The sequence below is a fragment of the Pithys albifrons genome, chromosome 28 (assembly GCF_047495875.1).
Source record: "Pithys albifrons albifrons isolate INPA30051 chromosome 28, PitAlb_v1, whole genome shotgun sequence".
Taxonomy (NCBI): domain Eukaryota; kingdom Metazoa; phylum Chordata; class Aves; order Passeriformes; family Thamnophilidae; genus Pithys; species Pithys albifrons.
In genome coordinates, this window is record NC_092485.1 from 546,792 (window position 1) to 571,234 (window position 24,443).

Below are 24,443 nucleotides of genomic sequence, written 5' to 3' on the forward strand. Positions count from 1 at the left end.
ATGCTTTGAGACCCCCCAAATGCTTTGAGACCCTCCCAACTGATTTGAGACCCCCTAAAATGATTTGAGACCCCCCCAAAAGCTTTGAGACCCCCCCAACTGATTTGAGACCCCTCCAAATACTTTTAGACCCCCCCAAATGCTTTGAGAGCCTCCCAAATTATTTGAGACCCCCAAATGATTTGAGACCCCCCAAATTATTTGAGACCCTCCCCAAACGCTTTGAGTTCATCCCAAATGCTTTGAGAACCCCCCAAACAATTCGAGCCCTCCCCAAATCCTTTGAGACCCCCCAAATGCTTTGAGACTCTCCCAAATGATTTGAGACCCTCCCAAATTATTTGAGACCCTCCCCGAATGCTTTGAGACCCCTCAAATACTTTTAGACTCCCCCAAATGCTTTAAGACCCTCCCCAAATGATTTGAGACTCCCCCAAATGCTTTGAGACCCTCCCCAAGTGCTTTGAGACCCCCCAAATTATTTGAGACCCCCCAAACGCTTTGAGACCATCCCCAAATGATTTGAAACACCCCCTAAACGATTTGAGACCCTCCCCAAATGCTTTGAGACTTTCCCAAGTGCTTTGAGACCCCCCCAAATGCTTTGAGATGATCCCAAATGCTTTGAGACCCCCCCAAATGCTTTGAGATGATCCCAAATGATTTGAGACCCCCCCCAAATGCTTTGATACCATCCCAACTGATTTGAGACACCCCCAAATCCTTTGAGACCCTCCCAAATGCTTTGAGACCCCCCCAAAATGCTTTGAGACCCCCCCAAATGCTTTGAGATGATCCCAAATGATTTGAAACCCCCCAAATGCTTTGAGACCCTCCCAAGTGCTTTGAGACCCCCCAAATGCTTTGAGACCCTCCCAAATTATTTGAGACCCCCCCAAATGCTTTGAGACCCTCCCAAATTATGTGAGACCATCCCCAAGTGATTTGAGACCCCCCCAAATGCTTTGAGATGATCCCAAATGATTTGAGACCCCCCCAAATGATCCGAGCCCGCCCCAATGCTTTGAGACCCTCCCAACTGGTTTGAGACCCCCTAAAATGATTTGAGACACCCCCAAATGCTTTGAGATCCTCCCCAAGTGATTTGAGACCCCCCCAAATGCTTTAAGATCATCCCATATGATTCGAGACCCCCCCAAATGCTTTGAGACCCTCCCCAACTGATTTGAGACCCCTCCAAATGCTTTGAGTTCATCCCAAACGCTTTGAGACCCTCCAAAATGATTTGAGAACCCCCCAAATGCTTTGAGAGCCCCCCCCCAAAAGCTTTGAGACCCTCCCCAAATGCTTTGAGACCCCCCAAATGCTTTAAGACCCCCCCCAATGATTTGAGACCCTCCCAAATGCTTTGAGATGATCCCAAATGATTTGAGACCCCCCCAAATGATCCGAGCCCCCCCAATGCTTTGAGACCCTCCCAAATTATTTGAAACCCTCCCCAAGTGATTTGAGACCCCCCCAAATGCTTTGAGATCCTCCCCAAGTGATTTGAGACCCCCACAAATGCTTTGAGACCCTCCCAAATTATTTGAGACCCTCCCCAAGTGATTTGAGACCCCCCCAAATGCTTTAAGATCATCCCATATGATTTGAGACCCCCCCAAATGATCCGAGCCCCCCCCCCCCCCAATGCTTTGAGACCCCCCCGAAGCGCGCCAAGAGGGCAGTGCCCACCCTGGCAGCCCCCCCATCCCGGCCGCGGGCACCGCAGAGCTGCTGACGGGGCAGAAGTGCCCGGAAGGGTTCGAGGCTGCGGCTCGAGGGGCACGGCGGGTCCGGGACGGGGTTTTGGCCAAGGAGTCGCTGCAGGATTTTGGTGACCAGAGGCCGTTTTGTGGCCAGACAGAGTGATTTTGGTTCCAACCCCTGATCCGAACTTCCCCCTGGGGTTTTAACCCAAGTGCTGATGTTTGTCCTGCTCGTCCTTCAGGGAATGCCCCTGGGAAAGGGGGCTGGGACCACCCAGCGGGGTGAGGGGTCGGGGTCGGGGCGCCCCGGGGGCAGCGGAGGGGGGTCCCTGTCCCGGGACTGGGGCACAAGGGGGTCCTCAGAGCCTGTTTGGGGACCCGACAGGGTTGGGGACCACCGTCCATGGGGCAGGAGGGCCCCGGGTGGGGGGTCCCGTCCCCATGGAATAAAGAGGTCAGTGGGGACCCCCCTGCGGGGGGAACCTGGACAGGGAGGCAGGAGGGGACCCCCAGAGCAGAGGGGCAGGAGGGGCTGGGCAGGGTGTGGGGCTGGGCAGTGTGTGGGGCTGGGCAATGTGTGTGGGGCTGGGCACAGTGTGTGGGGCTGGGCAGGGTGTGGGGCTGGGCACAGTGTGTGGGGCTGGGCACAGTGTGTGGGGCTGGGCACGTTGTGTGGGGCTGGGCAGTGTGTGGGGCTGGGCACAGGGTGTGGGGTTGGGCAGGGTCTGGGGCTGGGCACAGGGTGTGGGGCTGGGCACAATGTGTGGGGCTGGGCACAGTGTGTGGGGCTGGGCAATGTGTGGGGCTGGGCACAGTGTGTGGGACTGGGCACAGTGTGTGGGGCTGGGCAGTGTGTGGGGCTGGGCAATGTGTGGGGCTGGGCAGGGTGTGGGGCTGGGCAGTGTGTGGGGCTGGGCACAATGTGTGGGGCTGGGCAGGGTGTGGGGCTGGGCACAGTGTGTGGGGCTGGGCAGTGTGTGGGGCTGGGCAATGTGTGGGGCTGGGCAATGTGTGGGGCTGGGCAGTGTGTGGGGCTGGGCAGGGTGTGGGGCTGGGCACAGTGCGTGGGGCTGGGCAGTGTGTGGGGCTGGGCAATGTGTGGGGCTGGGCACAGTGTGTGGGGCTGGGCACAGTGTGTGGGGTTGGGCAATGTGTGGGGCTGGGCACAGTGTGTGGGGCTGGGCACAATGTGTGGGGCTGGGCAGGGTCTGGGGCTGGGCACAGGGTGTGGGGCTGGGCACAATGTGTGGGGCTGGGCAGTGTGTGGGGCTGGGCAATGTGTGGGGCTGGGCAGGGTGTGGGGCTGGGCACAGTGTGTGGGGCTGGGCAGGGTGTGGGGCTGGGCACAGTGTGTGGGGCAGGGCAGTGTGTGGGGCTGGGCACAGTGTGTGGGGCTGGGCAGTGTGTGGGGCTGGGCAATGTGTGGGGCTGGGCAGGGTGTGGGGCTGGGCACAGTGTGTGGGGCTGGGCAGGGTGTGGGGCTGGGCACAGTGTGTGGGGCAGGGCAGTGTGTGGGGCAGGGCAGTGTGTGAGGCTGGGCACAGTGTGTGGGGCTGGGCAATGTGTGGGGCTGGGCAGGGTGTGGGGCTGGGCACAGTGTGTGGGGCTGGGCAGGGTGTGGGGCTGGGCACAGTGTGTGGGGCTGGGCAGGGTGTGGGGCTGGGCAGTGTGTGGGGCTGGGCACAGTGTGTGGGGCTGGGCAGTGTGTGGGGCTGGGCACAGTGTGTGGGGCTGGGCAGGGTGTGGGGCTGGGCAGTGTGTGGGGCTGGGCAATGTGTGGGGTTGGACAATGTGTGGGGCTGGGCAGGGTGTGGGGCTGGGCACAGTGTGTGGGGCTGGGCAGGGTGTGGGGCTGGGCACAGTGTGTGGGGCTGGGCACGGTGTGGGGCTGGGCAGTGTGTGGGGCTGGGCAATGTGTGGGGTTGGACAATGTGTGGGGCTGGGCAGGGTGTGGGGCTGGGCACAGTGTGTGGGGCTGGGCACAATGTGTGGGGCTGGGCAGGGTGTGGGGCTGGGCAATGTGTGGGGCTGGGCAATGTGTGGGGCTGGGCACAGTGTGTGCGGGTGGGCAATGTGTGGGGCTGGGCAGGGTGTGGGGCTGGGCACAGTGTGTGGGGCTGGGCAGGGTGTGGGGTTGGACAATGTGTGGGGCTGGGCACAGTGTGTGGGGCTGGGCACAGTGTGTGGGGCTGGGCAGGGTGTGGGGCTGGGCACAATGTGTGGGGCTGGGCAGGGTGTGGGGCTGGGCAGTGTGTGGGGCTGGGCAGGGTGTGGGGTTGGACAATGTGTGGGGCTGGGCAGGGTGTGGGGCTGGGCACAATGTGTGGGGCTCTGCAATGTGTGGGGCTGGGCACAGGGTGTGGGGCTGAGCAATGTGTGGGGCTGGGCACAGTGTGTGGGGCTGGGCAGGGTGTGGGGCTGGGCACAGTGTGTGGGGCTGGGCAATGTGTGGGGCTGGGCACAGTGTGTGGGGCTGGGCACAGTGTGTGGGGCTGGGCAGGGTGTGGGGCTGGGCAATGTGTGGGGCTGGGCAGGGTGTGGGGCTGGGTACAGGGTGTGGGGCTGGGCACAATGTGTGGGGCTGGGCACAGTGTGTGGGGCTGGGCAGTGTGTGGGGCTGGGCACAGTGTGTGGGGCTGGGCACAATGTGTGGGGCTGGGCAGGGTGTGGGGCTGGGCACAATGTGTGGGGCTGGGCACAATGTGTGGGGCTGGGCACAGTGTGTGGGGCTGGGCACAGTGTGTGGGGCTGGGCAGGGTGTGGGGCTGGGCAATGTGTGGGGCTGGGCAGGGTGTGGGGCTGGGCAATGTGTGGGGCTGGGCAGTGTGTGGGGCTGGGCAGGGTGTGGGGCTGGGCACAGGGTGTGGGGCTGGGCAGGGTGTGGGGCTGGGCACAGGGTGTGGGGCTGGGCAGGGTGTGGGGCTGGGCACAGTGTGGGGCTGGGCAATGTGTGGGGCTGGGCACAGTGTGGGGCTGGGCAGGGTGTGGGGCTGGGCAGGGTGTTGGGCTGGGCAATGTGTGGGGCTGGGCACAGTGTGTGGGGCTGGGCAGTGTGTGGGGCTGGGCAGGGTGTGGGGCTGGGCAGTGTGTTGGGCTGGGCACAATGTGTGGGGCTGGGCAGTGTGTGGGGCTGGGCAGGGTGTGGGGCTGGGCAATGTGTGGGGTTGGACAATGTGTGGGGCTGGGCACAATGTGTGGGACTGGGCACAGTGTGTGGGGCTGGGCACAGTGTGTGGGGCTGGGCACAATGTGTGGGGCTGGGCAGTGTGTGGGGCTGGGCAGGGTGTGGGGCTGGGCAATGTGTGGGGTTGGACAATGTGTGGGGCTGGGCACAATGTGTGGGACTGGGCACAGTGTGTGGGGCTGGGCACAGTGTGTGGGGCTGGGCAATGTGTGGGGCTGGGCAGGGTGTGGGGCTGGGCACGGTGTGGGGCTGGGCAATGTGTGGGGCTGGGCAGTGTGTGGGGCTGGGCACAGTGTGGGGCTGGGCACAGTGTGGGGCTGGGCAGTGTGTGGGGCTGGGCACAGTGTGTGGGGCTGGGCAGGGTGTGGGGCTGGGCAGTGTGTGGGGCTGGGCACAGTGTGTGGGGCTGGGCAATGTGTGGGGCTGGGCAGGGTGTGGGGCTGGGCACGGTGTGGGGCTGGGCAATGTGTGGGGCTGGGCACAGTGTGTGGGGCTGGGCACAATGTGTGGGGCTGGGCACAGTGTGTGGGGCTGGGCACAATGTGTGGGGCTGGGCAATGTGTGGGGCTGGGCACAGTGTGTGGGGCTGGGCACAATGTGTGGGGCTGGGCACAGTGTGTGGGGCTGGGCACAATGTGTGGGGCTGGGCAATGTGTGGGGCTGGGCACAGTGTGTGGGGCTGGGCAGGGTGTGGGGCTGGGCAATGTGTGGGGCTGGGCACAATGTGTGGGGCTGGGCAATGTGTGGGGCTGGGCACAGTGTGGGGCTGGGCAGGGTGTGGGGCTGGGCAATATGTGGGGCTGGGCAGTGTGTGGGGCTGGGCAATGTGTGGGGCTGGGCACAGTGTGTGGGGCTGGGCACAGTGTGGGGCTGGGCAGGGTGTGGGGCTGGGCAGTGTGTGGGGCTGGGCAGGGTGTGGGGCTGGGCAGGGTGTGGGGCTGGGCACAGTGTGTGGGGCTGGGCAGTGTGTGGCGCTGGGCAGTGTGTGGGGCTGGGCACAGTGTGTGGGGCTGGGCAGGGTGTGGGGCTGGGCAATGTGTGGGGCTGGGCAATGTGTGGGGCTGGGCAGGGTGTGGGGCTGGGCAGGGTGTGGGGCTGGGCACAGTGTGTGGGGCTGGGCAGTGTGTGGCGCTGGGCAGTGTGTGGGGCTGGGCACAGTGTGTGGGGCTGGGCACAGTGTGTGGGGCTGGGCAGGGTGTGGGGCAGGGCACAGTGTGTGGGGCTGGGCAGTGTGTGGGGCTGGGCAGGGTGTGGGGCTGGGCCCTTCCCGGATCTTCATTAGTGAAGCTCGGCATTGATGACGTCACAGCAATTTAATTGGGAGTGATGCCTCTGTCAGTCCCTGGCCACGCCCATGACCACGCCCCTCGTTTGACCACGCCCCATTGTCGTTACCATGGGAACCCATCATGGCCACGCCCATTGACCACGGCCCCTTGGATACGCTTGTCCTTTGACCACGCCCCACAACCGTTACCATGGCTACTCATTATGGCCACGCCCCTTGACCACGACCCCTTGGATACGCTTGTCCTTTGACCACGCCCCACAACCGTTACCATGGCAACCCTTTATGGCCACGCCCCTTGACCACGGCCCCTTGGATACGCTTAGCCTTTGACCCCGCCCCTCGGCCGCTACTATGGCAACGCCTGGTGGCCACGCCCCACTGGCCCCGCCCCTTCAATGGCCACGCCCTGCCCTCTCTTCTCCGCCAGGGGGCGCCCCACGGCCCGCCCTTCCCTCCCGCCGGCGCGGCCTCATCTGCCCGGCGGGTGCGCGGTGACGTCAGCGCGCGATGACGTCAGGCGGCCCCGCCCCTGGCGCGCCGGCCGCAGTCGCGCCGCATCCCCCGCGCGGGGCAGAGGGACCGAGGGACGGAGCGGGCTGAGGGACCGGCCTGGGGACCGGCCTGGGGCACGGAGCGGGCTGAGGGACCGGCCTGGGGACCGGCCTGGGGGACGGAGCGGGCTGAGGGACCGGCCTGGGGACCGGCCTGGGGGGCGGAGCGGGCTGAGGGACCGGCCTGGGGGACGGAGCGGGCTGAGGGACCGGCCTGGGGGACGGAGCGGGCTGAGGGACCGGCCTGGGGACCGGCCTGGGGGACGGAGCGGGCTGAGGGACCGGCCTGGGGGACGGAGCGGGCTGAGGGACCGGCCTGGGGACCGGCCTGGGGCACGGAGCGGGCTGAGGGACCGGCCTGAGGGACGGAGCGGGCTGAGGGACCGGCCTGGGGACCGGCCTGGGGGACGGAGCGGGGGGACCGGACTGAGGGACCGGCCCGGGGGACGGAGCGGGGGGACCGGCCTGGGGGACGGAGCGGGCTGAGGGACCGGCCTGGGGGACCGGCCTGAGGGACCGGCCTGAGGGACGGAGCGGGGGAACCGGCTTGAGGGGCCAGACAGGTCTGAGAGACCAGCCTACGGACACGGCTGGGGACCGGCCCGAGGGGACAGCCCGGCCTGAGAACCCGGCCTGAGGGGACGGACTGGCCTGGGGGACCGGCCTGAGGGGACAGCCCGGCCTGAGGGGACAGTCCGGGGGGACACGGCCTGAGGGAACAGACCGTCCTGGGGGGACAGCCCGGGGGGACAGCCAAGCCTGACGGACTGGCCTGAGGGGACACCCCGGCCTGAGGACACAACCCGCGGGGACAGCCCGGCCTGAGAGGACAGTCCGGCCTGAGGGGACAACCCGGCCGAGGACACAGCCCGGGGCACGGCACCAGCCCCGCTCAGCGCGGCCCCGACCACCCGGCCCTCCTCCCCCTGAGCCGCAGCACGATGTCGGTGCCGGAGCCCGCCGGCGGCGAGGAGAAACAGGCCAAGGAGGTGGAGGACGCCGAGAAATATTCCTTCATGGCCACCGTCACCAAGGCGCCCAAGAAGGTAGAGGGGGAGCAGCCCCCGGTTCGGGGGAGCAGCCCCTGGATGGGGGGGAAGAACAGCCCCTGGATGGGGGGGAAGAACAGCCCCTGGATGGGGGGGAAGAACAGCCCCTGGTTGGGGGGGAAGAGCAGTCCCCGGGTTGGGAGTGGAGGGGGAACAGCTCCTGGTTTGGGGGAACAGCCCCCGATTTGGGGTCAGTCCCTGGCTGGAGGGAGGAACCTGAGCTGGTGCTGGGCAGAGCAGCCCCACGGGCCGGGCTTTGTGCTGGGAAAGCCGGAGCTGGTCCAGTTTGGGGTGACTGGGAAGAGGGGACTGTCCCCATTGAGTGGAGGGGCTGGGGACTGTTGGCAGCGAGGGGGACTCTCGTGCCATTGATGGGGCTCTCGTGCCAGTGAGGGGGGCTCTGTTGCCAATTAGGGGGGCTCTGGTACCAGTGAGGTGGCTCTGTTGCCAGTTAGGGGGGCCCTGGTGCCAGTGAGGGGGGCTCTGTTGCCAATTTGGGGGGCCCTGGTGCCAGTGAGGGGGCTCTGTTGCCAATTAGGGGGGCTCTGGTACCAGTGAGGGGGGCTCTGTTGCCAGTTAGGGGGGCCCTGGTGCCAGTGAGGGGGGCTCTGTTGCCAGTTAGGGGGGCCCTGGTGCCAGTGAGGGGGGCTCTGTTGCCAGTTAGGGGGGCCCTGGTGCCAGTGAGGGGGGCTCTGTTGCCAATTGGGGGGCCCTGGTGCCAGTGAGGGGGCTCTGTTGCCAATTAGGGAGGCCCTGGTGCCAGTGAGGGGGCTCTGGTGCCAGTCAGGGGGACTGTGGTGCCAATGAGGGGGGCTCTGGTGCCAGTGACTGGGCTCTGGTGCCACTTAGGGGGGCTGTGGTGCCAATAAGGGGGGCTGTGGTGCCAGTGAGGGGGGCCTGGCCTGGTCTAGGGGCAGCAGGTACGAGCAGGGGGGGCAGAGGTGCCCACCGGGGCTGCTGGCCCAGTTTGGGAGGGGAGGGGAGGGGCTGGGTACTGGGGGGAGAGGGGTCTGTACTGGGGGACAGCCCTGACCCGGCTGGGCAAGGGACTGGTCTGGAGGGGCAGAGGAGGGCTTGGCTGTGCCATAGGGGTGCCTGGGGACAGGGTGAGCCCGGGAAGGGTCGGGGGTCCCTGTGTGGGACCCTGGGGGGGATAGCAGGGACTGAGCAGGGCACCCATTAAACGCGACGAGCCCCCAGGCTGTGGGTCACTGGGAAGGGCAGCCGCGGGAATTGGGGGTGTTGGATTTATTTTGGGCCGGGGGTGTGGAGTGTGTTGGAGGTTTGGGTGGGAGCTCACTGGGGGTCGCTGCTGGTGCCGAGCGCTCCCGGGTCACCCCGTCCCCTCCATCCTTGAGATCTCCGGGTGCCGCTCCCGCAGCCCCGCGGGGTGCAGATGCCGCTGAGGATGGGGCAGCGCTGGCACCAGGGGGGCAGGACCCCTCTAACCCCACTCTGGGGAGGGGGAGCTCCTCCCGCCCCGCGCTCCGGGCTCGGGGCTCCATTCCCGGTCCCTCCCGGGAGGCAGAGCCGTGTCCCGATCCGCGCAGCCCGTGCCGAACATCGTGTTCCCCTCGGGGCTCCAACAGCCGCCTGCGAGTGGTGGAAGCGAAGGCAGAGCAGTCGCAGGGAATGGGAACATCCTCCTTCTCTGCGGGAGTCTCTCCTGCCTGCCCCGGGTGGGATCAGGGCTGGGTTGGAGGCACCTCCTCACCCAGGGAGTTGGACACTCCTGTTTATCCGGGCTGTGGACGTAGCCTGGAGGAAGGAGCAGAGGAATGTGGAGTTGGTGTCTGCCCCTTCCAGCCCAGCCCAGCTCCTGCTCAGGGGTTGTTTTTACCTTTTCATAACCATCATCTTTGTCAGAGGAAACTGCTCATCCCAGAGTATCAGGGATGGGATCAGGGATCACCGGCCCGGCTCGGCTGGGTTGGAGGCATCTCCTCACCCAAGGAGCTGGAGACTCCTGTGGATGTAGCCTGGAGGAAGGAGCAGAGGAATGTGGAGTTGGTGTCTGCCCCTTCCAGCCCAGCACAGCTCCTGCTCAGGGGTTGTTTCTACCTTTTCATGACCATCATTTTTGTCAGAGGAAACTGCTCCTCCCAGAGCATCCGTGGGCCAGAATAGGTGAAAAGGAACCGATCCAACATCCTTGTGGTTTCTCGGGGCAGGAGATGTTGTATGCCCTGGGTTTGCCGGGTTGTGCGGGGTGAGGAGCCCCTCTGGACTCGGCAGCGCTGCCCGGCTGGGTTGAGGACACCGAAGGTGCCCAGAGCGACACGAGACATTTGAGGCTGATAACATCGACAGGCAGAGAGGGCTGAGCTGGCGAACAAACCGCTCCGGGCCACTGTTTTCCTTGCCTGGCTAATTCCTGCGAATAGCTGGGAATGGCAGAGGCGTTGGCTGGAGGATGAAAGGCCAGGGCAGGGAGAATTGCCCTCCTGAGATAAGCTGAGTGCCCCCAGCTCTGCTGCCCCAGGACGAGGATCGCAATTAAGCCATTAAAGCTCTTTTCTGATTCCAGGAAAAGTGAGTTTTGTGCCGCCCAGGAGCTCCCGGTGTGAGCAGAGGCTGGTGGAGGGCGATGATCTCCCGTGGTGGAGCTGCTCCCTCCCGGGATTTTGGGCTCAGTGTGCTGTTCGTGAGGCGTTTGGAGATGGGAGGGTGGGAATGTGGCCAAGCTGGGGGCAGGCTCCGTGTGAAAGGCTTTTCTGAGGAGTCTTGACCTGTGCTGGAGCTCAGGGAAAGTGCCAGTTTGAGCTCACCCACACCCATCTGGGAGCTGGGGGAGCACCTTGCAGTGGGTGCTGTGGAGAGGTCGGTGTCTCCTTGTTGGGATCCAGCCCAGGGATCGCTGACATCGCTGTCTGCCCTGCCAGGGACTTGTTTGAGGTGAAAAAGTGAAACAGCAGGAGGTAAGAGATTAAGAGATTAAATCTGCTCAGCTCCAGGTTGAGGCAGGAGCTGGTGAAGTGGAGGTGAAGGGAGAGACAGGGGGGTTCTCCCCAAAAGCTGGGCTTGCCTGGCTCTGCCAGAGCTGCCTTTTCCCTGCAGTTCCCGAGAGTTGGGCTGTCAGCAAAACAACCTCAGTTTGCCCTGAGTGAGGCGGATCTTTGGTGTTTTACAGGCAGGGCAGGGGTGATCAGTGCTGAGCTTTGCACCTTCTCCAGATGTGCTGCTGGGGCAGGTCAGGTATGCTGAGCCGTGGGGCTGGATGGGGAGGCTGAGCCGTGGGGCAGGATGGGGAGGCTGAGCCGTGGGGCAGGATGGGGAGGCTGAGCCGTGGGGCAGGTCGGGGATGCTGAGCCGTGGGGCTGAATGGGGAGGCTGAGCCGTGGGGCAGGATGGGGATGCTGAGCCGTGGGGCTGGATGGGGATGCTGAGCCGTGGGGCTGGATGGGGATGCTGAGCCGTGGGGCAGGTCGGGGATGCTGAGCCGTGGGGCAGGTCGGGGATGCTGAGCCGTGGGGCTGGATGGGGATGCTGAGCCGTGGGGCTGGATGGGGATGCTGAGCCGTGGGGCTGGATGGGGAGGCTGAGCCGTGGGGCAGGTCGGGGATGCTGAGCCGTGGGGCAGGATGGGGATGCTGAGCCGTGGGGCAGGATGGGGATGCTGAGCCGTGGGGCAGGTCGGGAATGCTGAGCCGTGGGGCAGGTCGGGGATGCTGAGCCGTGGGGCTGGATGGGGATGCTGAGCCGTGGGGTAGGTCGGGGATGCTGAGCCGTGGGGCAGGATGGGGATGCTGAGCCGTGGGGCAGGTCGGGGATGCTGAGCCGTGGGGCAGGTCGGGGATGCTGAGCCGTGGGGCAGGATGGGGATGCTGAGCCGTGGGGCTGGATGGGGATGCTGAGCCGTGGGGCTGGATGGGGATGCTGAGCCGTGGGGCAGGTCGGAATGCTGAGCCGTGGGGCTGGATGGAGATGCTGAGCCATGGGGCAGGTCGGGGATGCTGAGCCGTGGGGCAGGCTGGGGATGCTGAGCCGTGGGGCTGGATGGGGAGGCTGAGCCGTGGGGCAGGATGGGGATGCTGAGCCGTGGGGCAGGTCGGGGATGCTGAGCCGTGGGGCTGGATGGGGATGCTGAGCCGTGGGGCAGGATGGGGAGGCTGAGCCGTGGGGCAGGTCGGGGATGCTGAGCCGTGGGGCTGGATGGGGATGCTGAGCCGTGGGGCAGGTCGGGGATGCTGAGCCGTGGGGCTGGATGGGGATGCTGAGCCGTGGGGCTGGATGGGGATGCTGAGCCGTGGGGCAGGTCGGGGATGCTGAGCCGTGGGGCTGGATGGGGATGCTGAGCCGTGGGGCAGGTCGGGGATGCTGAGCCGTGGGGCAGGATGGGGATGCTGAGCCGTGGGGCAGGCTGGGTATGCTGAGCCGTGGGGCTGGATGGGGAGGCTGAGCCGTGGGGCTGGATGGGGATGGTGAGCCGTGGGGCTGGATGGGAATGCTGAGCCGTGGGGCTGGATGGGAATGGTGAGCCGTGGGGCTGGATGGGGATGGTGAGCCGTGGGGCTGGATGGGAATGCTGAGCCGTGGGGCTGGATGGGGATGCTGAGCCGTGGGGCTGAATGGGGATGCTGAGCCGTGGGGCAGGTCGGGGATGCTGAGCCGTGGGGCTGGATGGGGATGCTGAGCCGTGGGGCTGGATGGGAATGCTGAGCCGTGGGGCTGGATGGGGATGCTGAGCCGTGGGGCTGAATGGGGATGCTGAGCCGTGGGGCAGGTCGGGGATGCTGAGCCGTGGGGCTGGATGGGGATGCTGAGCCGTGGGGCAGGTCGGGGATGCTGAGCCGTGGGGCTGGATGGGGCTGATGTGGGGTGGGTGATGGCACAGCTCAAGGGCAGGCCGTGCTCTTCCAGGTGTGCCATCGCTGCTGTGTCCGGGCATCTGCTCCTCTGCTCCCTGGAGGCTGCAGGTGCCCTTGGCAGCAGTTCCTTTCCCAAAACACGCCAGTGGAGCCTTAAATTCCTGGCTGAGCCGAGCTGGGGGTGCCCTGCGGCGGGCAGGACGTGGTTGTAGCAGGGCTGGGAGGGGTTTGGTGCTGTCCCTGTCCCCTCCCCTGCCGCTCCCGTATCCCAAGGGATCCCTACCGAGCCCCCACACACCCGGGTGCCCACAGACACGGGCACTGTGGGTGCTGCAGCATTGCTGGGGTATCCCTGTCCCCTCCCCTGCCATGGGATCCCTGCCGAGCCCCCACACCCCCGGGTGCCCACAGACACACAGGCACTGTCCCTGTCCCCTCCCCTGCCATGGGATCCCTGCCGAGCCCCCACACCCCCGGGTGCCCACAGACACACAGGCACTGTCCCTGTCCCTGTCCCCTCCCCTGCCATGGGATCCCTGCCGGGCTCCCACACCCCTGAGTGTCCACAGACACAGGGGCACTGTGGGTCCTGCAGCATCCCTGGGCTGTCCCTGTCCCCTCCCCTGCCGTGCCCATATCCCAAGGGATTCCTGCCGGACCCCCACACCCCCGGGTGCCCACAGACACAGGGGCACTGTGGGTGCTGCAGCATTGCTGGGCTGTCCCTGTCCCCTCCCCTGCCGCTCCCGTATCCCAAGGGATCCCTGCCGGGCTCCCACACCCCCGGGTGCCCACAGACACACGGGCACTGTCCCTGTCCCCTCCCCTGCCGCTCCCGTATCCCAAGGGATCCCTGCCAGGGTCCCACACCCCCGGGTGCCCACAGGCACACGGGCACTGTGGGTCCTGCAGCCTTGCTGGGCTGTGGGCTGGGCTGTGATGTGGGGAGGTGGGTCGGGGGGTGTCTGGGGGCGCGGTGCCCCTGCGGATGCCGCGCTGCTCCAGAGGGATCCCACGGGGAGGCAGTGGCAGGGAATGCTAATGCACAGCACTGCAGCTCTGCGGTGACAGCCAGCCGGGCACTGCCTGGCGTGGGGGTGGCAGAGACGGAGCAGGGAAAGGCTGGGAAGGGGGGGATGGGGCCCCTGGGGAGGGCTGGGTGTCCTCTCTGCACCGGCATTGCAGGAGACACCGACCTTGCTGCTTCCCAGCCCCTTCCCAAAGATCTGTGCCTGTCTGTTCTGCTCCATCCCCACTCCCCTCCGGTCCCTGCAGCTCTGCCAGCCCAGGGATGGCAAACCACCTTCCCTGGGTCTGCTCCATCCCCACTCCCCTCTGGTCCCTGCAGTTCTGCCAGCCCAGGGATGGCAAACCACCTTCCCTGGGTCTGCTCCATCCTCACTCCCCTCCGGTCCCTGCAGTTCTGCCAGCCCAGGGATGGCAAACCACCTTCCCTGGGTCTGCTCCATCCTGACTTCTCTCTAGTCCCTGCAGCTCTGCCAGCCCAGGGATGGCAAACCACCTTCCCTGGGTCTGTCTGCTCCATCCTGACTTCTCTCTGGTCCCTGCAGCTCTGCCAGCCCAGGGATGGCAAACCACCTTCCCTGGGTCTGCTCCATCCTGACTCCTCTCTGGTCCCTGCAGCTCTGCCAGCCCAGGGATGGCAAACCACCTTCCCTGGGTCTGTCTGCTCCATCCTGACTCCTCTCTGGTCCCTGCAGCTCTGCCAGCCCAGGGATGGCAAACCACCTTCCCTGGGTCTGTCTGCTCCATCCTGACTCCTCTCTGGTCCCTGCAGCTCTGCCAGCCCAGGGATGGCAAACCACCTTCCCTGGGTCTGTCTGCTCCATCCTGACTCCTCTCTGGTCCCTGCAGCTCTGCCAGCCCAGGGATGGCAAACCACCTTCCCTGGGTCTGTCTGCTCCATCCTGACTTCTCTCTAGTCCCTGCAGCTCTGCCAGCCCAGGGATGGCAAACCACCTTCCCTGGGTCTGTCTGCTCCATCCTCACTCCTCTCTGGTCCCTGCAGCTCTGCCAGCCCAGGGATGGCAAACCACCTTCCCTGGGTCTGCTCCATCCTGACTCCTCTCTGGTCCCTGCAGCTCTGCCAGCCCAGGGATGGCAAACCACCTTCCCTGGGTCTGTCTGGGGACAGGACTGTCCCTGTTTGTCCTGACAGCTCCAAGGGTCTCTCGTTTTTCCTCGCCCTTTAATTCCACTCTTAGTCTGTTTGCCCATAAATCCTCTGTGCCTTTGTGGGCCTGTCTGGGGTCGTGGCCACCACCTCCTGTCCTGGCTGTTCCACAGGCTCCACACACTCAGCTCTCCTTGATCCCTGCCCAGCTCTTCACTTCTTTGGCTTCTTTGCTCCATCACTACAGTTTTTCCTTCTCACAACGAGGTGCCTGGGTTGGGATGAGTTGAATGGCTCATCCTCCTCCCTGTGGATAACTGGGATGGGTCTGACCTTCCCTGGGGTGCAGGAAAAGCCTGAGGGATGAACACATTGCTGTGTTAGAAGGTCCAGGAGGAGCTGATCATCCCCTGCCCCAGGGCAGAGCAGGAGGGTGTTTGGAGTGGAGGAGATTCCTGGGGTTGGGAGCAGCCATTCCTGATGCTGTGTTAAATGACAGAATCCTTTTTTTTTTTCTGTGATAAGCTGTTATGGGTCCTTCCCAAGTGTTTTGGGGGGTCTCCTGGGTGGCCAGAGGACAGGCTTGTCCAGGTGTCCCAGCACTGCTGCAAGACCAGAAGAGGCTTCTTTGAATCATTGAACCCAAGAGCAGGATGAAAGGAGGTTTTGGGGGTCTGATGGGCACAAACCACCTTCAGAATGTTCTGGGACCTGTGTCTTTTGCTTCCCCCTCCTCTTCCTGCATCCCTGAGGGAGTCTGGGTTCCCACTCCACGCCTGCCCTTTGGAGTTCAGGCAGCAGCTGGATATTCATTCTCCCCATGTCTTGTCACCTCTGGATGGTGGGGTGTGGAGACCCCCCATCCTGGGAGTCCCTTCCCAGGGGAGCTGCTGGGTCTGGAGCACAGGGATGTGCTGCTGGCAGGAGTCTGGTGTTTCCCTTGGCCTGGCATTTTGGGCAAGGTCTGCCCCGTGCTGGGGCCCAGCCCACCACAACACATTCTGTGGGACCTGAGCAGCTCCCAGCCCGTGCAAACCTTGGGGTGAGTTCCTGTGCTCCCTGCTGGAGGTTGAAACTGGGATTTTTTTGCTCTGGAAATCAGGTTTTCATGGTCAGGTTGGAGCTGATCCTTGGCAGGTGAGGATTCTCTGTCCATGCCACTCCCCTGAGGGGTTGGTGAGTGCCTCATCCCAGCTGCTGGAGCAGGGAAGGGGTGGGATTTCAGCACTCACAGAGGGATTTGCTGTGGGTTTTATCACCAGGAGTTTGGTGGCCTTTGCAAAGGGCTCCTTGTGTTTCCTGCTGAGCCCTTTGATCAGAGCTGCTTATCTGGGGCCTCTGGCTCACCTTCACTCAGCACGGGGTGGTGGCATTCCAGGTGAATGTCCCAGCACCTACTGGTGGCCTCAGGGACCTACAGTGGGAAGGACTTTGTGCCCAAACTTTTCCCAGAGTGAGACCCTCTGTGAAGCCATCAATGAGGGGCTGGGAGGAGGGTCAGGGTGTCCCACCAAGGAGGAGCATCCTGGTGACATCTCAGCAGGGTCTGTGGAGCCTCTTCACAGGGGACTTGCTAATTCCAGAGTTTGGCCACCCTTGGCAATGCTGGAATCTGCTCTGCACTGTCTGTCTCTGCCCCATCATCTCCATAGGCCTCCCTGCTGGGGTAAACCCTTGGGAATGAGTGCTCTGGGGCTTCCAGGGTGAAAGCTGCCATGATTTGGGAATGCTTTGGGTTGGAAGGGATCTTAAAACTCCTCCAGTCCCACCCCTGCCATGGGCAGGGACACCTCCCACTGTCCCAGGTTGCTCCAAGCCCTGTCCAACCTCCCCTTGGACACTTCCAGTGCTGGAGCAGCCACAGCTTCTCTGCCCAACCTGTGCCAGGGCCTGCCCACCCTCCCAGGGCAGAATTTGGGGTGTTTTTTGGGCTCTGTGGCCCTGAGAAAGCAGAATGTGGCAGCTCTCCCTGCCTTTGGGAAGCTGCCTCTGTGGAGTTGGGCTGCCTGGACTGTGAATTTTAATTACCCTTCGGGATCAATACGGTGGCCTTGGTAACGAGCTTATTGCTGCTGCACAATCTGTTTGCTCCAGGCTGGGGACAGCCAAGGGACAGAGGTGGAGGTGGCCGAGGACACGATGTCCCAAACAGCCTCCCTTGGAACTGGGCTGAGCCCTGGGGGTGGGAGCAGCTTCCCCTTGGCTGCCCCTTCGGACAGGCAGCACCCATTCCTGCCCGGATTGGGAGCTGGGATTGGGATATGGGGGGGCTCTGGGAGCCTGGATGCAGGAGCTGGGATTTGGGAGCTTGGATTTGGGAACTGGGATTGGGATATGGGGGGGCTCTGGGAGCCTGGATTTAGGAGCTGGGATTGGAGTGGGGGCTCTGGGAGCCTGGATGTAGGAGCTGGGATTGGAATGGGGGGCTCTGGGAGCCTGGTTGCAGGAGCTGGGATTGGGATGGGAGGTTTGGGAGCCTGGTTGCAGGAGCTGGGATTGGGGTGGGAGGTTTGGGAGCCTGGTTGCAGGAGCTGGGATTGGGGTGGGGGCTTTGGGAGCCTGGATGCAGGAGCTGGGATTTGGGAGCCTGGATTTGGGAGCTGGGGTTTGGGAGCTTGGATTTGGGAACTGGGATTGGGATGGGGGTCTTTGGGAGCTGGGATTTGGGAGCCTGGTTGCAGGAGCTGGGATTTGGGAGCCTGGATTCGGGAGCTGTGGTTGGGGTGGGAGTTTGGGAGCCTGAATTTGGGAGCTGGGATTGGGGTGGGGGGTTTGGGAGCCTGAATTTGGGAGCTGGGATTGGGGTGGGTGCTCTGGGAGTCTGGATTTGGGAGCTGGGATTGGGGTGGGGGATTTGGGAGCCTGGATTTGGGAGCTGGGATTGGGGTGGGTGCTCTGGGAGCCTGGATGTAGGAACTGGGGTTTGGGAGCTTGGATTTGGGAACTGGGATTGGGATGGGGGACTCTGGGAGCCTGGATGAAGGAGCTGGGATTGGGATGGGTGCGCTGGGAGCCTGGATTTGGGAGCTGAGATTTGGGAGCCTGGATAGAGGAGCTGGGATTTGGGAGCCTGGATTTGGGAGCTGGGATTGGGGTGGGGGGCTCTGGGAGCCTGGATTTGGGAGCTGGGATTGGGGTGGGGGTTTGGGAGCCTGGATTTGGGAGCTGGGATTGGGGTGGGGGATTTGGGAGCTGGGATTTGGGAGCCTGGATGCAGGAACTGGGATTGGGGTGGGGGGTTTGGGAGCCTGGATTTGGGAGCTGGGATTGGGGTGGGGGTTTGGGAGCCTGGATACAGGAACTGGGATTGGGGTGGGGGATTTTGGGATCCTGTTTCATCTCCAAGGCATGGGCTGAGGGAGTGATTCCTTCCAGCCTTTTGCTTCTGGAAAAGGAGGGTCCTGGAGGGCTCTGCCTTCCTGAAATTCTTGTTTTGGTTCCCTCCTTCCAGCTGGCCCGGGCTGAGGTTCAACCTGTGCCTGCTGCTTTCTGTCCCTCCTCCTTTTGCCTCCCATCAGGGAGTCCTGAATTTCACACATTCCTGCACTGTGGGGGGAGAGTTTTGCATCCAACCTGGGCATGTTTGGGAGTGGGAACATCTGGCTGGTCCCTGTTGACCTTGGAGCCTCTTACAGGCAGCACAACATCTCCTGCATTAACCAGCCCCTTCTCCAAATATTCTCCCAGCTCAACATCCCCAAGGGATGTAATTTTTATCCCTCTTTTCCTCATTTAAAAGAGGAGGCTCCATGGAATCAGCCCTGTTTGCAGGGAGGGCTTGGCTTTGCTCCCAATGTCCAGGAGGTTTGTCCATCCTGGTGGTGATTCCATGGACTCCTGAGGAGGGAACAACCTCAGGTTTCTCCTGCTTTGCCTCCAACAAGAGGCATAAAATTCCAAGTGATTTCCAGGGCTGAAAAGAGAGTAAATGAGGAATGGGCAGCTCTAGTGGGGATAACACCATGATGGGCCTTTAGGATCAGGGCAGAGGGGGGATAAATTCCCACTTTTCCAGAACAGGCTGCTCCTGTTTCCATGCTGATCCTGCCTGGTGTTTCCATTAGGGATGGAGCATCTGCTAAGGGTGACTGACACTACCAGGACCCTCTTCCAGGTGGGATTTGCTCTTTTGGTGTCTTGAAAGACCAAAAGAGGTTTTGGAATGCTGGGATTTGAAAGGCAGTTCCAGGGGGAGAAAAGGAGGCAGGTGAGGCACAGGCAGAGCAATTTCTGCCCCAAACCACAGGATCTGCTCCAGGAGTGTGGAGGAGGGTTTGGGGGTGGCATTCTGGGGTGTTGGTGGCCAACCAGCCCTTGGGGTGCTGCTGAGGGAGCCCCCTGGCAGCTCTTCCCAGTGTTCCTGTGCTCTCCCACAGCTCTGCTTCTGGAGGAGTTTTCTAATTAGTTTAAAAATCGGTGCTAATTAGAGCTGCTTCCCTCTCAGCTCTGACACACAAACACATTTCCATGGGATTCCAGCTCTGCAGCTGCCAGTCCTTGGATTGCCCCACAAGCTGCTGGAAGTGCTTGATTTAACCCAGTCCTGGAATCATGGATTGCTTTGGTGGGAAGGGGCCTTACAGCCCTTCCAATCCCACCCCATCCCATGGGCAGGGACACATTCCAGCAGACCAGGGGCCTCCAAACCCCATCCAGCCTGGCCTTGGACACTCCCAGGATGGGGCATCCTCTGGGAAATCCAGTCCAGGGCCTCAGCACCCTCCCAGGGAGGAATTCCTGCCCATTATCCCATCTATCCCTGCCCTCTGGCAGTGGGAGCCATTCCCCCGTGTCCTTGCAGGGACATTGCCTTGTCCTGTCCATGCAGCCTCCTGTGGTAGCTCCAATTAGTACCAATTATCCTCTGCCATGGGCTGGGTGGCTGCTGGGCACGAATCCAGTTGTGAGGAATCTGGGATGCTGTTTGCCCATCCAGGCAGTTCATGGGATTAACTTGGGAGACACGACAGGAGCTCAGTTCCCTTTGGGATCTCAGGGGTTGGATTTCTGCTGTTCCTGCCAGGAAGGAGCCTCCCTGTGTGTCCCAGGAGATCCCTTTGTATTTCAGGGGGTCTCTCCATGTGTGCCAGGATTTATTCCTGTGTGTCCCAGGAGATCTCTTTGTGTCCCAGGATGTATCCCTGTGTGTCCCAGGAAATCTCTCTCTCTGTGTCCCAGGAGATCTGTCTGTGTCCCAGGATTTATCCCTCTGTGTCCCAGGATTTATCCCTCTGTGTCCCAGGAGATCTGTCTGTGTCCCAGGAGATCTGTCTGTGTCCCAGGAGATCTGTCTGTGTCCCAGGATGTATCCCTGTGTGTCCCAGGGTTTATCCCTCTGTGTCCCAGGATTTATCCCTGTGTGTCCCAGAATTTATCCCTCTGTGTCCCAGGAGATCTCTCTCTCTGTGTCCCAGGATTTATCCCTGTGTGTCCCAGGAGATCTGTCTGTGTCTCAGATCTCTCCATGTCCCAGGATTTATCCCTGTGTGTCCCAGGAGATCTCTTCATGTCCCAGGATGTATCCCTGTGTGTCCCAGGATGTATCCCTGTGTGTCCCAGGATTTATCCCTGTGTGTCCCAGGGTTTATCCCTGTGTGTCCCAGGAGATCTCTCCCTGTCCCAGGATTTATCACTCCCCATTACAGCCCAGCCCAGCCCAGCCTTTGCCTCCATTCCCACAGTCCAAGGACAGATCCCTCTCTGCTGCTGGGGAGTTTTCCCTCTGCTCCTGCTGGATCCCACCTTTGGCCTCCAGGTGTTCTCAGGGCGGGAGTTACTCCCAGTTACTCTTTAACACTCCAAACCTCCTTGATTTTATTGAATCCCTCCTGTTTATTTGTCCTTTCCCTGGACATTTGCAGTGATTCCCATCACAGCTGAAATCTTGGAGTGATTCCAGCCTATCACCCTTTGGAATCCGTGTCTTTCCTGCTGTTTCTTCTCTGCTGAGTTTTGGGATTGGTGTGGAAGTCCTTAATTCTCCTCTTGGACTCAGGGAAACTTTTGCCCCACCAGGATGGAGTTGGGATCAGGGCTTGGCCAGTTTGCTGTGCCAGGACCTTGGTGTCCTTTATTTCCTTGTTGGGAGTGGTGGGAAGGTTTCCAGGCGGAGCTTTGGCTGCGATTCCCGCTCAGGGAGTGCCAGGCAGGGAGAACAACCTGCCCTGTGAACCCTCTGCAGATCCAGGAGTGCCAAATTCCACCCTGGCTGTGCTTCCATTCCCAGAGCAGCACCCTCGGGAAGCTCTTCCAGTGAAGGAAGCACTTGGGGGTTTCTTCTAAAACTTGGGAAAAACCATCAGGAAAAAGTTCTTCTGTTGCAAAGGCCACACCTGGAGCAGGAGCAGATCCTGTTCCTGGGGGTTGTGCCACTTTCTGCCCAGAACTGCAGTGCTGGGGCTGTGGAGGATGAGGAAGTTTCTGCTGAGCACCCATCCTGCTCCTGCTGCATCCCTGTGGAATGGCAGGGCTGGGGATGGGTGCTCAGCAGGAGCAGATCCTGTTCCTGAGGGTTGTGCCACTTCCAGCTCTGCCCAGAACTCCAATGCTGGGGCTGTGGAGGATGAGGAGATGCCTGCTGAGCACCCATCCTGCTCCTGCTGCATCCCTGTGGAATGGCAGGGCTGGGGATGGGTGCTCAGCAGGAGCAGATCCTGTTCCTGAGGGTTGTGCCACTTCCAGCTCTGCCCAGAACTGCAGTGCTGGGGCTGTGGAGGATGAGGAGATGCCTGCTGAGCACCCATCCTGCTCCTGCTGCATCCCTGTGGAATGGCAGGGCTGAGATTGGGTGCTCAGCAGGAGCAGATCCTGTTCCTGAGGGTTGTGCCACTTTCTGCCCAGAACTGCAGTGCTGGGGCTGTGGAGGATCAGGAGATGCCTGCTGAGCACCCATTCTGCTCCTCCTGCATCCCTGTGGAATGGCAGGGCTGAGATTGGGTGCTCAGCAGGAGCAGATCCTGTTCCTGAGGGTTGTGCCACTTTCTGCCCAGAACTCCAGTTCTGGGGCTGTGGAGGATGAGGAAGTGTCTGCTGAGCACCCATCCTGCTCCTCCTGCATCCCTGTGGAATGGCAGGGCTGGGGATGGGTGCTCAGCAGGAGCAGATCCTGTTCCTGAGGGTTGTGCCCCTTCCAGCTCTGCCCAGAACTCCAATGCTGGGGCTGTGGAGGATGAGGAGATGCCTGCTGAGCACCCATCCTGCTCCTGCTGCATCCCTGTGGAATGGCAGGGCTGGGGATGGGTGCTCAGCAGGAGCAGATCCTGTTCCTGGGGGTTGTGCCCCTTCCAGCTCTGCCCAGAACTCCAATGCTGAGGCTGTGGAGGATCAGGAGATGCCTGCTGAGCACCCATCCTGCTCCTGCTGCATCCCTGTGGAATGGCAGGGCTGGGGATGGGTGCTCAGCAGAAGAGATCCTGTTCCTGAGGGTTGTGCCACTTTCTGCCCAGAACTGCAGTGCTGGGGCTGTGGAGGATGAGGAGATGCCTGCTGAGCACCCATCCTGCTCCTGCTGCATCCCTGTGGAATGGCAGGGCTGAGATTGGGTGCTCAGCAGGAGCAGATCCTGTTCCTGAGGGTTGTGCCCCTTCCAGCTCTGCCCAGAACTGCAGTGCTGGGGCTGTGGAGGATGAGGAGATGCCTGCTGAGCACCCATCCTGCTCCTGCTGCATCCCTGTGGAATGGCAGGGCTGGGGATGGGTGCTCAGCAGGAGCAGATCCTGTTCCTGAGGGTTGTGCCCCTTCCAGATCTGCCCAGAACTCCAGTACTGGGGCTGTGGAGGATGAGGAAGTTTCTGCTGAGCACCCATCCTGCTCCTGCTGCATCCCTGTGGAATGGCAGGGCTGGGGATGGGTGCTCAGCAGAAGAGATCCTGTTCCTGAGGGTTGTGCCACTTTCTGCCCAGAACTGCAGTGCTGGGGCTGTGGAAGATGAGGAGATGCCTGCTGAGCACCCATCCTGCTCCTGCTGCATCCCTGTGGAATGGCAGGGCTGGGGATGGGTGCTCAGCAGGAGCAGATCCTGTTCCTGGGGGTTGTGCCACTTCCAGCTCTGCCCAGAACTCCAATGCTGGGGCTGTGGAGGATGAGGAGATGCCTGCTGAGCACCCATCCTGCTCCTGCTGCATCCCTGTGGAATGGCAGGGCTGGGGATGTGGGCACTGGTTTGTCCCTGAGGGTTGTTGTGATCCAGGAATGTCCCTGCAGGAGAAGAACCTTAAAAACACCCCTTGCTGGTGTCCCATGGGCTGGGGGAGCAGGAGCTGTGTCTGGTCTGTGTGTCCCCTGTTCCCAGCCCCATCCTGTGGGAACAGGGGTTGGCTTTTCCAGCCTGGAAAGAGGACAGAGGGGGCCTGAGGGCACAGGGCAGCCAAGTCCTCTCTAAACAAACCCAGCCCCTGGCACGGCCACGGCGGGAGCGGTGCCAGCCCCGGGGCCAGCACAGGGAATGCTCTGGGAGCTGGGATGGCCCCAGACACTCATCCAGAGGAGGGAAACGTGGCAGGGTGTCCTCAGGAATGGCTCTTGTGTCCTGGTTGGGAAGTGTGAGGTCCCATCCAGGACTTGGATGGCTGTGGAAAAATCCTGGAAGGATTCTGTCCCCTCCCCAAGGAGGTGGCCCAGGGAAACGTGTTCCACTCCTCTTTTTGACCTGGAAAGCAGGAAAATATCGATTATCTGGGGTGTTTTTAACCTCTGCTGATGTGGTTGAAGAGCCCCTGGGGTACCTCCCCACACTCCTTCTGCAAATAAGGGGATTAAAACAACTTGTGCTTTAGAGACCCAGCTCCTTCCTGGGAAAACCACAACATTCCCGGGGGGATAAGGAATCCTTGGAGCCTCAGACCTGGAGGTGTCCTGGAGTGCAAAACCCGCCCTGGCCTGAGCTGCTGCTCCCACCTGACGTGGGAGTGGGGCGGAGGGGGAGGAGGAGGAGGGGGAGGGGGACGAGGAGGAGGAGGAGGAGGAGGAGGATGACGAGAAGGAGGAGGAGGAGGACAAGGACGAGGAGGAGGAGGAGGAGGAGGAGGACGAGGAGGACGAGGAGGAGGAGGAGGACGAGAAGGAGGAGGAGGAGGAGGAGGAGGACGAGGAGGAGGAGGACGAGGAGGAGGAGGAGGAGGAGGAGGACAAGGAGGAGGAGGAAGAGGAGGAGGAGGACGAGGAGGAGGAGGAGGACGAGGAGGAGGAGGAGGATGAGGACGAGGAGGAGGAGGAGGACGAGGAGGAGGAGGAGGACGAGGAGGAGGAGGAGGAGGAGGAGGAGGAGGAGGACAAGGAGGAGGAGGAAGAGGAGGAGGAGGAGGAGGACGAGGACGAGGAGGAGGAGGAGGATGAGGACGAGGAGGAGGATGAGGACGAGGAGGAGGAGGAGGAGGAGGAGGACGAGGAGGAGGAGGAGGAGGAGGAGGAGGAGGAGGAGGACAAGGAGGAGGAGGAAGAGGAGGAGGAGGAGGAGGACGAGGACGAGGAGGAGGAGGAGGACGAGGAGGAGGAGGAGGATGAGGAGGAGGAGGAGGAGGACGAGGAGGAGGAGGAGGACGAGGAGGAGGAGGAGGACGAGGAGGAGGAGGACAAGGAGGAGGAGGAGGAGGATGAGGCTCAGTGGAGCTGTAGAACATTCCTCGTCTGGCTGAATTCCCAGGAATGGTAAAGAAATGAGGAACTTCAAAGCCAGGTCACGTCAGGGAGTGTTGGGCATCCAGCAGTGCCCTCCCTGCC

The 24,443-nt window shown here is 62.3% G+C and overlaps 1 protein-coding gene across 2 annotated transcripts in view; it reads left to right on the forward strand.

Moving 5' to 3' along the window:
• Window positions 1–7,185: 7,185 nt before the first annotated feature.
• AHCYL1 (adenosylhomocysteinase like 1) overlaps window positions 7,186–24,443 on the forward strand; it is a 50,795-nt gene continuing 33,537 nt past the window's right edge. Inside the window, exon 1 of one of the 2 annotated variants that reach the window (XM_071578453.1) lies at window positions 7,186–7,781. In XM_071578453.1, the coding sequence (XP_071434554.1) occupies window positions 7,677–7,781 (105 nt within the window). In that variant the 5' untranslated portion in view covers window positions 7,186–7,676. The remainder of the gene's footprint in view (window positions 7,782–24,443) is intronic. The other variant, XM_071578452.1, reaches the window with a different exon arrangement.